The sequence below is a fragment of the Aedes albopictus genome, chromosome 3 (assembly GCF_035046485.1).
Source record: "Aedes albopictus strain Foshan chromosome 3, AalbF5, whole genome shotgun sequence".
In the NCBI taxonomy this organism is placed as follows: Eukaryota; Metazoa; Arthropoda; class Insecta; order Diptera; family Culicidae; genus Aedes; species Aedes albopictus.
This window is the reverse complement of record NC_085138.1, coordinates 389,759,034-389,776,731: the sequence shown is the minus strand read 5'-3', so window position 1 is coordinate 389,776,731 and position 17,698 is coordinate 389,759,034. Positions and strand designations below refer to the sequence as shown.

The window sequence follows — 17,698 nt, the reverse complement described above, 5'->3', positions numbered from 1 at the left end:
TCTCAGAAATCTCTAGAGATTCCTCTCAGGAATATATGAGATGTCTCTCAGGAATTTGAAGAGATTCCTCTAAGGAATCTGGAAGGATTCCTCTCAGGAATCTGAAGATATTCCTCTCAATAATCTGAAGAGATTTCTCTCAGGAATCTGGAGATATTCCCCTCAATAATCTGGAGATATTCCTCTCAGAAATCTGTAGAGATTCCTCTCAGGAATCTGGAGAGATTCCTCTCAGGAATCTGGAGAGATTCCTCTCAGGAATCTGGTGAGATTCCTACCAGGAATCTGATAAGATTCCTTTGAGGAATATGAGGAGATAACTCTCAAGAAACTGAAGAAACTGGAGAGATTCCACTCAGGAATCTGGAAGGATTCCTCTTGGGAATCTAGGGAGATTCTTCTCAGGAATCTGAAGATATTTCTCTCATAAATCTGGAGTGTTTTCTCCCAGGAACCGGAGAGAATCCTCTCAGGATCTGGAGCGATTCCTCCCAGAAATCTTCAGGAATCTGAAGCTATTCCTCTCAATAGTCTAGAGATATTCCTCTCAGGAATCTGGGAAAATTCCTCCCAGGAAGCTGGTGAGATTCTTACCAGGAATCTGTGGAGATTCTTCCCAAGAATCTGGGGGGATTACTCTTAAGAATCTGGAGAGATTCCTCTCAGGAATTTGGTGATATTTCTCTCATTTATCTGGGAAAATTCTTTCGGGAACTGGAGAGATTCTCCTCAGGAATCTGGAGATATTTCTCACAGGAATTTGGAGAGTTTCCTCTCAGGAATCTGGAGAGCTTCCTCTCAGGAACCTCGAGAGAATCCTCTCAGAAATCTAAAGGATTCCTTTCAAGAATCGGGCAGGATATCTCTCAGAAATCTTAAGATATTCCTCTCAATAATCCGCAGAGATATGTACGGCTCGTAGTCAATGAATCCATGGACGCATAGAAAATACAATTCCTGAAAGGTATGGACGAGTATGTCAAGTCCTTGCTCACACAGCATCAGGAGTGTTCAGAAGACCCCTGGTAAAGCCGGCTCTCATGGGCATCGTGAAGAGCAGTGCATCCGATAGCATTCAACATGGTGGCTCCAGAGAGGATCTCAAATTTCATGAAGGTACCTACATGGATCGGAGGATGTTTCGATGCGGATTCTTATCGTGGTGTCAAACAAAAGATAAAAAATCGAAAGCGTTATTCAGGCCAATTTCATTGACGAATTTAATTTTCCTTAAAATATAGTTGAATACCGGCTAAATATATAAATTTTCGATAGAATCTAGTTCAGCCCTGTCGTCCTCCTTAGTCACGGTTAGTCGACGACTAAGAAGCTTTATTTTTAAGCCAAAAGCGTTTTTTTTTTTCAAAATAACCATGTAGAATGGTTAAAGTTATTATTTCCACCACCCATGTGGTGTACATACAAAAATTTCACTTCACTGTTTATGGATTTTTTTTTTATCTGTATTAACGAGATTTTTAGCACCCGTAACGTGGGTAGATCACCTTAGAATGGTGCGTTGCGGTGTAAGATCTACCAAATCAAATTTTGATCTTGATATTTACCGTATTAATAAATATATTCCAAGATCAAAGTTTGGTGCTTTTTTTGTGTTTTGTAGTTAATTTTGTTTCAATGTACTGCTAATCAACATTTTATTTCAGCAGGTTTGAGGTAAATTAATCGTATGATATAAATAATTTTGTAAAATATGCAACTGTGGCGAGCGTATCACTAATATGTAGCTTATTTGACGTACGATGTTAATATTATTTTATATTTCAGATTATCAACCGAAGAATCTGGTAATTCAACCAAATCCCGAGCAGAAGGGAATAGCAGCAGCATAATATAATGTGTTATTTTGGAAAAATAACTGAGTAACGGAAAGAGTTATTTTCATGTTATTTACATAACATATCCTGTTCTAAACTTGTCTGTCATAAGCGGCAAAATAACAAAAATTATAACAAAAAAATGTTCCTGGAAGACCTGTTTAATAACATGTTTTGTTAGTTACAATAACAACTTAATAACAGCGATTTTTTAAAATATTTCAATAACAAATTTTGATATGAATAAGTTATTGATAACAATCTGAAAACAAAATTTGCTTTTTTTCTGTTGCGGATAGGAACTCCTCAAAAGTCCCATATGAATGCAATGGGATACGCAACAATAGCATCTATTGTTAAATATTTCATTCATAATTGGGTTTTTTAATTTTAAACGAAATTTTATTGTTTTTTTGATTTTATACGAAAGAGCACTTTTTTCTGAGTCACTATGATTTTTTTCAGATTTTTAGAACTTTGTTTTGGTACCTAAAAACAATTTCAAATAGATTTTTTTGAAATCACCTTTTGACAGCTGGGCAACTGTTTAACAGTTCCGCCCAGTACAAACTGCGATGAGGGGTGATTCGACAAATCGCTCCCATACAAACTTCAAATTGATTTTTAAATAGGTTCCCGGACTCCAAAATTCATGAAAATTTGCATTTCGGCTCAGTTTGACATGCAGATTCAGAATATCGAATTATCTCAACACCGTTAAAGAAGCCAATTAGGACGCTATTGTTGTCGTAAGCGATTTATTATCGAAAACAGAGAGAAACAATAGTTTTCGTTTATTTTCCAAACAACTTAAGATGAAAAACTACCGACGTTTAGAAGCCCTTTATTAGGTGGTTCATTGTTTATAAGATTTATTTACATTATTACCTCATTGATTGACACATTTATCCAAGTGAATCTAAGTGGGATCGATGCAGTGAAATCAATAAAATTAAAATGTCTAAAAATAATCAATAGAGTTCTTCTTCTTGATGACTTATTTTTTACATTTTTGTCGAAAATGTGTTGTTCATCCTTGAATTCCACCAGTTGATCCAAAATGTTTCATAAAATGGCTAACACTCTATTACACTCTCTATATTCATGTTCATACTTAACTGAAATTGGGACAAAAAAAAAACAGGTATACTTTTCAAAGTGCTTATAAAACAAAAGGCTGATAAGTTGGCTCTGTCACAGTTAAAACGTAATGTCAGAAAGAAGAGGAACGGATGACAAAATAATATTTTCTCTTACAGTTCCTCACGGAACGATGTAAACAACGAAAATCTCGAATGGTGTAGTTTTGATTGCAAAGCTAGTTATGTTGTAATATTAATGATCAAATGTTTGTACAGTCTCAATGACACAATGATAATTGAACTTGTGCTACAACAAAACATGTTATTGAAATGTAATTTAAAGAAAATATACCAAGAGCACGATCATAACAAAATAAGATTGCCCAACAGAACATGTTATGGAACGGTGATGACTTAATAAGCTAATAATAACAAACCGAGATATAAAAACAAGTTTTGTGATTCCGTTGTTATTATTTTGATATTTTCCTCTGCTCGGGATGCCATCAAGACGACGAGAAATCCAGGATGAATCGGGCAGACAACGGATTCGAAGAAGACTGACAATGGTGTGCCTGAACGTTGACCAAGCGTATCCTCTGGAGTTTGCCCTTCCACTAACAACACCCAAATTCCCGTGACACCTAGGCCTGAGAGATCGTAGAGTTGTCTACATTTTTCATAGGTGTCCAAAACTAACCATCATTTCCCATTCCTCAGCAGTCGCAAGGACGTGGCCAGGACAGTGCTCGACCATTGGAGGATTGCGTCAGTCTTGTCTAAGAGTCAGAGATTAGTCCCAAATCTTTGTGCTATGGTTCGGACGGGAAGGAGGCAACCCTCATAACAGCGGTCTAGGACTGTACCACCTACGAATTTGTGCGACTCGCTTAATGCTAATGCTAATGTATTAACGAGATTTTTAGCCCTGGGTTTATGGAATTTGGCATAAGCCGGTACCCACGTCCTGCCCCTCAGGAGACAAATTTTAATACCTAAAACGTTATTTTGGGCGTTAACTATTATCGTCCTGACCGTACCAGATGGAGTGTATATGGGATTTGGCATAAGGGTGGGTGCACCCCTCAGGAGGCAAATTTTATTGAAACGCTAATTTTGAGTATTTAGAGTAATTAAAATTGACAAAACAAGCTAAAAGTAAAACTTAATGAATTTGAACCTAATTTATAGTTTATGGCAGTGGTGCTCAAACTGCGGCCCTCGAAGCTCTTAAATGCGGCCTGCAGAGTAGTTTGGAAAGAAGTAACTGGTCATTCGAAGTGATGAAAAATATTATTATGATACTCAATATTTTCATAGGATATTTTACATTTACGATGAAATTAATTAAAAATTACAACATTACACTTCATAATAATTTTCTATGAATTGTGAAAAAGTTTTGAAAAAACTAGCCTGTTTCCTAATAATCTTTACTGCAGTTTACTTAGTTTATTTTAATCATTATTGAGAAACTTTCGGTCTTAGATTGGATTGGGAGTATTATTATAAGCGACATCCAACTCCCATTAAAACAAGTGTTTTTAATACTGTCCACAGATTAACTCTTATAATTGGTGGCAAGTAATAATTGTAAACATATATTTTGATCAATTTTGCTTGTAAGCACCGAAAATATCAAATAAGTTTCTTCTGTAGTTTAATGATACATTTTAAAATATTTTTGGCTGATAACTTAGCCAGGTAGCACATGTCGTTCTATACTTCAAATGAATTAAATTAAACTTCATGACCATTAACAAATGTATTAAATTATCGCGTTTTTAATAGCCAAACTGAGAAAGTAAAGTGAAGTGGCAAGTGGTCAGAATTTCCGAAAATCTATGAGTTTCGTTCATAATTGCAATGGTGAGAGGATTGGAAAACTCTTCATAAGTATAAGAGATCATTTAGGTTTTTTCTATGCAAATGATGATTTTTATTCTGCGGCTCGCGGATCAGACGCAAAATCTCAATTTGGCCCGCGATATGCTTCAACCTGAGCACCGCTGGTTTATGGTAAGTGTTGATAGATTTCCAAATACGTATTCAGAGCGTGGGTTAATATGCAAATATCTTTGTTAATAGTTATTTATGTAACGAGTTGCAAAAAGTTGATTTTTTCAACACGAGTCGTACATTTATCCAACGAGGCTTGCCGAGTTGGATAAATACGAAAAGTGCTGAAAAAATCGAGTTTTGCAACGAGTTCCATACAAAATTTTATGCAACGACTTTTCATAATGCAACCCATTTGAGTTGCATAATGTTCATTATACAACTCATTTCAGTTGCATAATGAACCAGTTCGTAAAAATTGGCCATTATGATAACAAAATGAGATATATAAAATAGAAATTATAATACTGAATTGCATAAAAATACTTACACAAATCTTAGACACAGACCTTAGTCTGATCGGTAAAGTAAGGTAAGATGCCCTGTCATGGACCATTTCGACTTGCATTCAATGTAAGAGAAATTATTGATGAAGTTTATTAAAGTTTTATTATGAAATCTAAATACTATTAGAATAATTTATGGAATCAAGAATTGTTGCTTGAATTGTAGAATACGGTTCTCGAGGTTTTTGTTCAAAACAGCTACTGGTTTCCTACACGAATTTATGGGCTCGCTCCCAGACTTTTCCTGTTTCTCGCTCCGTATAGCAACATCCGCCCAAAAACAAATACATGAATGGAAAATCTAGGGATGGAACCCGCATTACTTTCAAAAGCAGATAGTCGCACAATTGAGAAATATAATGCATTCGGCACTGCCTCAATGTTCTTCTCCCCAAAACATCGAACCACATCGCCATCCAAACCGTCCCGAACCCGAAGACAAATATGTTGGCTCACCATCATCTACATAATTGAATGTTTGTTTCGGAATTGGAAAGATATTTCAAACTGTCCCATGATAGTCACACAGAGATATACCTAGCTAACGACGACGGACACGGTCACGGTGCTCCGTAAAATGATCTAGTACCGGGCGTATCTTTCCCCACCGGGTAAAAATTCCGACAATAGAGTCTGCCCTCGCTTTGTTTTGTAGGATGCTTCGATTGTTTCGACTGTTGTTGTACTGTTGCCATTTTGAAGTGGGGTCCAATTCGGCATCCAAAACCGGCGCACAGAGGGATAAAACGCAAACCTCGATTGGACAGTCTGTACCGTTCAGAGCCTAGAGTTTGTCTTACGGTTCCACAGTGCCGCTGGCCGTGTCCTTGTTTTGGTATTCGGAGTTGCCAAACCAGCCAGCCAGCAGCAGCCATGTTTTGCTTCAATAAAGAGAGTCCCACAACCACATCCGCCGTAGCCGGCCATAAATCATGACCGAAATGGTGATGGATTTCTGAGATATGCGGTGCAGAATGCCGGGACCGGGGACACAATAATGCAATGCAATAGGTACCTACCTACCTACAGTCTACAGACAACATGGTGGATCGAAAAGCGCGGGACTTACCGAGAATTCCTAAACGAAAATTGACTGTCACGACGATCACGTGACCGTAGCTGGCCAGTACGGAGCCGTCGTACGGATTGCCGGAGCCCCAGTCGTACGCTTCGCCGTGGATGTAGAAGAAGATGGAGTACGGTGCTTCGAGGCCACGGCTTCCTGCAAATGGAACGAGAGAAAGTGGTGTTCGGTTGAGACAATAAGTTTGAAATAATAAGGGATGGTTTGTTTCAATTGTGGTATTGAATACTTCAAATAAAATCAGGTTTGAGTTATGAAGCTTCCCAAAATAGTGATCCCCATTAACCTAGAGAAACAATAAATGTGAAATAATTAAACAATAAGGCCGATGCAAATATTATTTTTCTTTTATGTCCGTGACCTCCCATCGGGTACGAGGGGGGGGGACAAAAATAAAAAAGAAACAAACAAAAAAAAATTATTCAAAAATTTAAAATTTTACCAACTATTGAAAAAGTATTTTTCAACTATTGAAAAATAGTTGCTTGTAAACATTTTTTCTATTGAAAATGAAGTCATGGGACGCCATGTTTTTTTTTCGCCCCTTCAATATTTTGGGATTTTTGAATATTTGCATCGGCCTAATACAGCGAAACAAAAATGCCTGTCTCACAGAACACCCAACGCATCTCGGATAGATATTGGAGAACTGACTTTTTTGCTTCAAGGAAGCACTGTCGTGATAAATGCCGTGCAGTCAAAAATCTCACTTTGCACTGCATATATGAATTAAGTAATATCTTAAAATTATGACGTGCTGGAGCACAACTGAAGTTAGATTCGAAAGCCTAAATCTGTCAGAAGAATCCGTAAATAATATACATAGAATTGTTGTAAGGAAAAATTAAATCATGTTCAATGAGATTTGCATTTCCTTGTAACAACTACGATGCCATGTCATTAATCTTTTTTTTTATTTGTGAATTTTAACTAAGGCTTATTTTTCACACAAGATGTCTTTAATCTGCTAGGTTGCTTAGTTGGCAATTTATAATTTTATTTATTGAGAAGCAGGGAAAAGCCCGCTTGAGTTGAACAAACAACATCGCTCATTCTCGAACGGGCGCAAAACCTCCTCATCTTTTCATATTAACAGATAAATACAATGTAAATAATACATTTTCTTAACATACACATAAAATAAAAAAATAAACTTATTCTATCATGTTTACACGACACTCTATAAAACTCTATAAACGAGACAATAGTCCTTTAAACTTGTTCTTAATCGTAGATATACTCAAAGTAAAACCAAACACATTGAAACATTGATTGAAGATACGACACATACTAGTGAAAGGGGCATGGTTACAGTAATACATATGTAGTTCTAGTATTAGGTAGACCCTCCAGAGATACCTCCTGGGATTTCTCCTAGAGATCCTCCAGGGGTTTCTCCAAGAATTTCTCCAGAGCTTCACTCGGAAATTCCTTCTATGATTCTTTCTGGAACAACTTATTAAAAAAAATCCTCCAAAGACTCCCCTAGGAACTCTTCCTAGGATCCTCCAGGAATTCCTCCTTGTATTCTTTAAGGAGCTGCACCAGGAATTAGTTCAGTAGTTCCTCCAGGAACTGTTCAGGGATTCCATTTTGAATTCCTTAAGGAAATTGGTTCCGGGATTCCTTCTGGAGTTTCTTCAGGCACTCCACTAGGGATTTATTCAGCAACTGCTACAGGGATTCCTCCAAAAATTCTTATAAGAATTCCTTTAGAATTTCCCTAGGAATTACATCTTCAGGAATTATTCCTGGTATTCCTCTTCGCATCCCTTTGGAGAATCCTTTCTCTATGATTTTCTTTATGAGTTCTTCTGGGAATTTCTGCGGGGATTTAAAAAAATCCCCCGTGAATTCCTCCAGAAAATCCGCTAAAAACTTCTTCAGGAGTTCCTCCAGGGATCCTTCCAAGAATTCCTACGGAAATTCTTTCAAGGATTGCTCTCAGAGATCCTCCAGGGTTTTCCTCAAAGAACTCCACCAGGGATTCTTCTAGGCAATTTTCCAGGAATTAATCCAGGCATGCTTTCAGGGATTCCTCCTTGGATTCTTGCAGAGATTTATCCAGAAAGTCTTTCAAATATTCCTCCAGAAATTGATTCAGAGACTCCTCCAGGAATTCCTCCAGAAATTTCTCCAGGAATTCATTGCAGGATTTCATCCAGAAATTTTTCAGAATTTACCACAAATTACCTCAAGAATTTCTTCAGGGGCTTGCTCTAAGAATTCATCGATGAATTTCCCCAGGATTTCCTGCTGGGTCTCATCCAAGAATTACTCCAGGAATTCCGCCAGAGATTACACCAGGAATTTGTCAGAAGTTCTTAAGAATTTGTTTCTAGGGATCCTTTCCACAATTCCAGAATGTCTCCAGAAATTTATTTAGGGCTTCTTCTAGGAACTCCTTGAGAGATTTCTTCTGAAAATTATCTAGGGATTCCTCCCTATTACGATGTATGAGGTAAAGTCATATAAGAATACAAATCAATTTTTCTAAAGTATGAGTACATCGTAGTAGATGATATTTTTATGTTTTATTGCGATGAACTTTACTTATTTGCAAAAGTGTGCGAACGAACTCGCAGAGTCAAATGAGTTCGCATAATTGCGTACTGCGATGATTATACGACTTTGATTGGTGCTTTTCTTATTATGTCAGATTAACTCGCATTGATATATGGATGAAATCACATAAAAGTACACATACAATCGTTTAAGTGTGCATACAAACTCGCATAAGCTAGAAGCGTTTATGTTGACATAATGCGATTTGATATGTGATAACAATTAAAGAGTTGCTGTTGGACTGTGGATGCAGTGCCAAAAAGCTACATGCAACAATTATGGTTACAAAATCATCATTATTTGTTTTGTTGGCCTGATAATCAACAAGGCGTTAACCAGAGAGGGGCAGTGACATCTGTGCGGGAAATGGTGCTTCATCGTTTCTAGCCTTCCAAACGCGCACAGCGCAAGTGAACCTAGTACATTCCAACAAACACTGAGGTGAGTTAGAATATTATGATAATTAATCAGCTTGTTTCATAAGTAGCGTTTAGTGTTGAGTGTGAAGTTTGGCTCGACAATCCAGAGGTCATTTGATCGATATTGAGCTGTCAATAATTGTTTTTTAATGCATATTATTAAGTCGCATAAGATGCTCAAGTACGTCGCAACAGTGCACACGGTGCATGTAGCATTACTATTATTCCGTCAATGCTTGTATAGCGTCTCCACTTTTGTACGCATAAGACACTGCAAAGTACTGCATCTTTTGCGATGCAACTTTAACGCATAAAAGTACGTATAACATGAACATAAACTTCATTATCATTTCTTTACTTGCATTCTTCCTCAACGTTGATTCAAATTATTTCACAAGAATTATAAATAATTTATATGAACACATTTCTAACTAGGCACAGAAACGCACTTCACTTCAAACATTTCCATTCAAGCACAAAAAGGTATAAAAGTGATATCCCAGAAAAATATTAAATGAGCTCCAAGAAAACCCCAAAGCTGCCAAAATCAGAACCAGCGGCGGAAGCAAATATGCAAACAACCGATATGGCCGCCACCAAGTGGCTTTGCTGATACTTCTGCTGTTCAGCAGGCATCTTGAGAAATTGAACGCACAGATCGGCGTCGTCGCCAATATGCACGCCAAATTCAAACAACCGTCCCTATCATGCGAAGCGAAGATCATTTCTATCGAAAACCATACCCTACAATCCTACATAACATGGGGGGAGGGGAGGGCTCGGTATGGTGAAACCCCAAACGATTCATCGCCTCACCGGGTTCATATTAGTACGTTAACGTATGAAAACATCTTTCTACTCGCGCGTATGTACTACTTGAGCGAGCTTGTGTGAAAACATTTGTGAGTCTGGGCGCAAGGAAACTCCCTCTCATCGTTGAGTTGTTCTGCTTTTGACATTGATAACCGCATCTGGAACCACTTCCCGATATGGGTAGGGGTAGATAATTCAAAACGATTTCGAGATTTGGATCTTTGTAACCTATTAAGCTACTCCTTCGGGATTAGAGTACATTCACAGTTAATTGGAACAAAATATATAGCAGTCAGAAATATATGTTCTAAAGAAGTCTTGAAAATGTTTACGGAATTCAATGATTCGAAAGACAATACATATACATGCAAATATGCAAGATGAACTTAGAATATCATTAAAATTTTGTACTCAGCAGCCATATAGCTAATGCTTGTAAACGTGTAGCTTTTCTGCAAGGCTATATTGAGTTCAATTCCCGTCCGCTCAGCAAGTTTTCGTAATTGTTATTTTTAACTTTCTTTAGTATAAGTATGAAATGTTAGTTTTCTTTATATTAAATTAAACAATTATTAGTTATTGCAGTAGAACATATTGCCAACACCACCATGTTTTTCTTCTTCTTCTTCTTCTTCTTCTTCTTCTTCTTCTTCTTCTTTTTAAAGGCTCTACTGGGACTCGCTTCAACATAGTGTTCCTTAAGCCAGGCCCGTGTACACGAGAGGGGTTTTGAGGGTTAAACCCTTGGTTAAACCCCTCCTATTGCCGATGTTTCATACACTAGGCGCCCTCCACCCTTTGCAAAGAATTGGAAAAGCCCCTCCCTTGTCGCCTTTTCTGTGCACGGGCCTTCCTTGAGCACTTCCATAGTTATAACATGAGGTGCTTTCTTTGCCTGCTCCGGATTGGCGATCCATATTCTTAATCACTAGGCTAACTGGAGACCCATTCCGCACATACGTTTAAACCTTAAACTTCCGCAAAGAAGTAATAGTATGAAACGAGCTAACCAATTCTTGTATCTGATCCTTTGTATAATTTCACATATATGGGTAAATCACGGAGAAGCATCCATGAATTGTTGCTCCTCATTTTTGTACCAAAAAAGTGAAACGTTGTGTAAAACCTTTCCCTAAATATGCTCTCACTGTGGTAGATTCAAAGCTGATTTTCCTGGAATATACCTTTTCCGTTGCAAATTTGAATATTCATGCTGGCAACAGAGGTGAGCAAACAAGGTGAAAGGTCTATTACGTACCCGGTGTACCAAAACACCAGATGGGTTTCTTCTACGGTGGTACACTTGATTTGTTTTGAATCTGGTTTGGAAAAGAATTGAAATGGTACTTTGTTGATTAATCAATTGGGAAGCAATTTAGTCTCAATTGTTTTATCAACAGGTGCTACAAGTCAAGTGATAACGATGAGCAGAGAATACAAATGTGAATCACACAAAATAACGTTTGCTCAATACAACCCATCTCCTAACAGCAACCATTGCATTGCTATGATAAATCTTTCTAGTGGCAAACTCAATCAAAGACAAACATTTCCACAAGCTTTTCTCCCTTGGTGACACAAGTTCATACAAACACAAACTTTGTAATTAAATTTCTCGCTTGAATGTCATAATTACTGATTCGGAACCATAGACTGGAGACAACACCCCAATCGGTCCGTCCTCCACCTGCCAGCGTACTCCCCAACTCGGTAGTAGCACGGGGAAGAAAAAGAAACTTTTCCATTTGACTTTTCCATTCGATTTTTCTCAAACTTTCTTCGTCTGCGCTGGAACTGTCACAGCCGCCCGCCCTCCTTGTCGGAATGATGGCCCCCGACTGACTGGTCAGGAGAGTTCCTGAAGTCTGACAACTGACAGGTTTTGGTCCCGATGCTCCAACTTGTCAAAAGTCGGTAAACAGCAATTATGCTGGACGACACTCCCTGGCGATTCATCTCCGAGTTGAGGGAGTGTCATTTCTAGAGAATTGCGCGACTGGTTGACTGAACCGAAGATTTCAAGTGTCCACAAAAGCTCTGTGGCGCTTCCACAGCAGCACAATACAGCAAAACCTGTTCAATTAATCGAATAAATTAATAATTCCGTCCAAAAAATATAAATAAACTATTTTTCTTCGTCCAAGGGAGGATACAAGCAAGTATGTGCCTGGTCTTCTGTCCATGCATTTTTTTTCTACATTGGTTGACGAAACTGAATAAAAATTTGGATTATTACAAAAATTTCTTCAAGATTTTTTCTTTGAATTTCGTTAGGATTTTCACAAAAAAATTCTCAAAAGATACATCTTGGCACTAGTTTACGGGTTCTCTCAGCATTTTTCCAATGTTTTGCTTTAACATTCTTTCAGGGATTTATGGGAAATTTCTTCAAAGAAAGTCAAGAAAATGAACTCTTTCAAAGACTATTCAAATTTCTTCCAGTATTTTTTTCTTAAAGATTTTTCCAAGAATTTCTCAAGAAATTCTTGTTGGAATTCCTCGAGTGGTTTCCAAGGGAATTCCTTCACGCGTTTCTATATTCATTACAGTTCCTTGTAGAATGACAAATAGAATTTCTAGAATTTCTAGAATTTCTAAAATTTCTAGAATTTCTAGAATTTCTAGAATTTCTAGAATTTCTAGAATTTCTAGAATTTCTAGAATTTCTAGAATTTCTAGAATTTCTAGAATTTCTAGAATTTCTAGAATTTCTAGAATTTCTAGAATTTTTAGCATGACATCCTGCAGGGTGATGAAAATATCATTTCGACATATCTATCATCACCTATAGCTCATTTCAGAAGCTGAACCTGAAAATATGATACATGAAGACCTTTTGCGGCTAGTCAAGTTCTACAAGAAAGTAACGGAAAAACTGCTTTATCTCCAATATTTTAAGTAAACTTCATCGACTGACTACGAAATATTCATCATGAATAGCAATTGGCATTTTCCGAAGATAAACGATATTGTTGACCTTAAATACAAAAAACTGCGAGCAGTTTTTCCGTGACATTCTTGTAGAACTAGTCTACCCGAGCAGAAGAAAATAACAAGTGAATAACATATCAAGGTATTTATCTTAAATACTACCATACCTTGATATGCCCTTCATTAGGTGGTAATAAGAGGCAAAATAACAAAAACGAATACCAAAATTTTGTATAAATAACACCTAGAAAATAATAAGTGATGTTATTTTAATAATGAATGCATACCTAAAATTTCAATTGCTGTATTTGTTATTCCAAAGTTATTGAATAACAAACTAATAACATTTTTTGTTATTAAATGTTTTATATGTTCGATGACTTCATGATGTAATAGCAAATCTTGTTTTTCGGTTATTTTCACTGCTAAACTAACAAATACTACATCAATACCAAACTCTGCTCAAATACCTCCAACTGTTATTGTGATGTTCTCATAACATTTCGTACAATAACGCAGCAATAACAATTTTAGGTATTAGAGCACATGTTGCTCTTCGCATGGTATTTGTAAGGTATGCCCTTCTGCTCGGGTAGCCACATATTTTTTTTATATACCATATTTTTAGGTACAGCTTCTGAAACGATTTAATCTAGATACCGTATGCGTGATAATGTTTGCACCATCGTTAAATAAAATTCCAGTTTTACTTTGAAGACAATGTATTGGTTTTATTTGCAGGCATTTAAGCTATAACTCATATCATAGTAGGCTGTGAATAAAAAGTGTTGATTTTCTTAGTTTAAAACTTGCATAATGACTAAGTGGCAACCTAGCTCGTGATTTGTCCACGCGCAAATGTCGAAAAGTATCCGCGGTAGTTTCAAAGTCAAGATTACAAATTTTTGAATTTATTTTTTTTATTTTGACATTGCCTAATGGTGTAGACATTGACACACAAACAAAAGTTATAATAACTATTGATTCTGGAATTTGGTACGGATCGATAGTTTTTCGGAAATCGAAAAAAACGGGGGTTACGTTCGGGCAAATTCAAGACTTTCTTATATGGCGCTACTCGTAGCTCCTGGATGCCATTGGTAATAATGTAAGTTTTTTTTCTATGGTCGAAGGATCATAAAGGCCACCGTAATTTTCCTTTTCGATATGCCATGCCGTTAAGTCGCTGATTTCACGTTTCTTTGCCATTTTTCTCATTGAGCGCATATAACTCACCCAAATCTTATTTTTGGTGGCAGCGATAGCTTTTTTAATCCATGTTAACCTTGGACGACCAGTGGACACCTTCGGGAATAGTTGCCCTTGCTTTTTTTCGGTCTAAGACTGTTATACGGTTCTCCTGAACACTCCTGAAATGTCATTTTTAACATTTGCGCGTGGACAAGTCCCGACTACCGCTGCTACCCCTTCATGGTGCAAATTTTAAACTTAAGAAATCGGATTTTTTTACCCGTAACCTACTGTGATATGAGTTAGAGCTTACGTGCATGCAATAAAAACCAAGACATTGTGTGTACAAGTGATATGGGTACCTTATTTGTACGATGGTGCAAACATTATCACGCATACGGTATGTCTCAATGACATTTTCAGCACTGCTTCAGAGATTCCTGCAAAAAATCCTCTCTGGATGACTTCAGATTTGTTTTCCAACAAGCCTGTCAAATATTCTTTCTGGAATTCCTCCAGAGGATTTTCTACGTATATTCTCCATATTTTTTCCTGAGATACCATCAAGAATTACTTCAGAGATTTGCTCCGTCATTTCTTTTCAAATAACTCCACGAATTATTCCTTGGCAATTTTCTGAAATTTTCAATATATCATTCTAGGAATTTCTCCAGGGATTTCTCCAAAAGTTTCTCCAGGTATTTCTCCAAGGACTTCCTCATTAACTGATTTTAGGTTTTATTCAGACATGTCTTCAGGAATTCTTCCAGTCATTTAACCGGTGAGGAGTTTTCCAAGAGTTTTATTTCGTGGCACTTCTCTAGGGCGTTTTCAAGAAGCAATCTAGATCTACAGATTTCTTCAAAAAATGCCAGTTTCTTAAAAAAAGCACTCAATTATTCCTTGATGAATTCCTCCAGGACTTTGGTTTTAAACAGCATGAGAGCAAGTACAACCATTTTTTTCGAAGCATTGTTCCTAAGGTATGTATCTCCAGAAGTTCATTCAGGGTGTGCTCAAGATTTTCACTAGAGATTTCTGCAGTAATTACTCCAGGGTGTCTGTAAAAAATCCCCTTAGGTATTTTCTTGCAAACTGCTCAAGAAATTGCTTGAGAGTTTCTCCTGATTTTTTTTCTAGAATTTATTTCAGGAATTTCTCCAGAAATTTCTTCAAACTCCTTTCTTTCTTGGAATCATTTCTAGAATTATTCCTGAAGTTTCTCAATAAATGCTGTCAGAAATTCCTTCACATATAACTCATGGAATTCTATCAAGAAGAGTCCCGAGCATTTTTTCAGAAATTCAGCCAGAAATTATTTCAGAAATTGCTTTAGGGATGCTTCTAGAATTAAATTTCTAAAATTTCTTCTAGGATCTCCACAAGTATCTCACAGATGGATTTCTTTCATGAATTTCTTCAAAAAATCCTCAAAATTGAAAAATAATATTTTTTAGGCAATTTCTTTCTTTTTTAATCTCTATTAACAAGATTTGGGGTCTCCAGTTAGGCTAGCGGTGAGGGCTATGGATCGCCAATCCAGGGACGGTGGGTTCGGTTCCCGTTCCTGTCGAGGAAATTTTCTCGACTCCCTGGGCATAGTGTATCATTGTCCTTGCCCCACAATATACAAATTCATGCAATGGCAGGCAAAGAAAGCCCTTCAATTAATAACTGTGGAAGTGCTCAAAGAACACTAAGTTGAAGAAGAATAAGAAAAAATGAGAAGAAGAAGAAGAAGAAGAAGAAGAAGAAAAAGAAGAAGAAGAAGAAGAAGAAGAAGAAGAAGAAGAAGAAGAAGAAGAAGAAGAAGAAGAAGAAGAAGAAGAAGAAGAAGAAGAAGAGGAAGAACGAGATTTATTATCTGAAGATGGTCCATCTCGGCGAGCAATTTTTGATAGAACTTGTGAATAATCTCAGGAGAAATGTATGATAGACCCCCAGGAGATATTTCTCACGAAATCGCAGGAGCTATTTCAAAATGAACCTTTGTAAGAATTTCTGTAGAAATCCTTCAAGAAAATTATCAAGAAATCCTTGGAGGAACTTTTGGAGAAATTTCCGCAGGGTTTTAAAGGGCAATTTTATGAAAAAATAAATTTAAAAAAAAACTTTTGAACAAATCCCTTGTAGAAATTCCCAAAGATAAGAATATCTTATCTGAAAAACTGAAAGAGTCTCCGGAGACATTTCTGAAGAAACTCAGAAGGAATTCATGCTGCAAGAATCCCTGGAGGATTGTTTTAAGAATTTCTATAAAAAATCATGAAGGTATTTTGAAAGATTCACAGGGCCATTCTTCTTCTATCTGCAGGAGTTTCTAAAGAAGAATTTCAAAAGGTAATATCAAGAAGCTCTTTCTGTACTCCAAGATATTTAATTTATTGAGAAACATAAGAAGAGTTCATATATTTATTGGTTGTTGATATTTATCGGTGATTGCTACACACTAACGCCTCGATTTATTACGTTTCGGCTTACTCTTCTTCAGCTATCATCAGATGCCACGTCATTCGTTTCTGTTCGTTCGTCTATGTGTTGTACATGTAGTACATGTAGTAAAAGGGGGTTAGTAATAGAGCCACATTAGTGGCGAGTGTATCGATTTAGACAAGTGGGTGATTGAAAATTAATTGGGAAAATAATGTAAAATTGTAACTAATAGAAATATATTTTAGATCTGATGATGGCTGAAGAAGAGTAAGCCGAAACGTAATAAATCGAAGCGTTAGTGTGTAGCAATCACCGAAAAATATCAACAACCAATAAATATACCATTGGACGGTGACTAAAACCCTACAGAATAAGAAGAGTTCTGAGAGAAATTCTCCAATAGGGTATATAAGAATGAAGAAAATTATGAATGAATCCGTAGAGAAAACTTCCTTTAGAAGTATTTTCTAAAAAGCAACCTTGAAGAATTTCGGAAGAAATCTCAAAAGAAGATTCAGAAAAGACCATGGGAAACATCGTAAACTTAATCGGAGTGAAATTTCTGAAGAAATTCTTAAGGATATGGCTGTTGGCATCCCAGGAGAATTTTTTTTTATAGATTTCCGGTTATTTTTTTAAGTATCCTTGAAAGATTTTTAAATTAATTCCTGAAGTAATTTCTGAAGATATCCATAGCGCAATTTCGGATGAAAACCATAGAAGACTTTCTGAATGAATCTGTAGAGAAGTTTCCGAAGGAAATTTTGGCAAAATGAATTTTATTAATCCCTGGAAGGCTGTCTTAAAGAATGCAGATCTTGTGGAATTTTTGAAGGAAACTTTGAAAGATGTTCTAAAGGAATGCTTTCCGGAATTTCTCAAGTATATCTCTGGAAGAATTCCCTGTATTAATCTCAGGAGAGATGCTAAAGAAATCTCT

General features: G+C 36.7%; 1 protein-coding gene across 1 annotated transcript in view; it reads right to left on the bottom strand.

The window, feature by feature from the left end:
* The window catches only part of LOC109410581 (neuroligin-1), a 331,884-nt gene that overhangs the window by 236,716 nt on the left and 77,470 nt on the right, over window positions 1-17,698 (bottom strand). Inside the window, exon 4 of the mRNA XM_062855958.1 lies at window positions 6,392-6,544. Coding sequence (XP_062711942.1) covers window positions 6,392-6,544 — 153 coding nt within the window. The remainder of the gene's footprint in view (window positions 1-6,391; window positions 6,545-17,698) is intronic.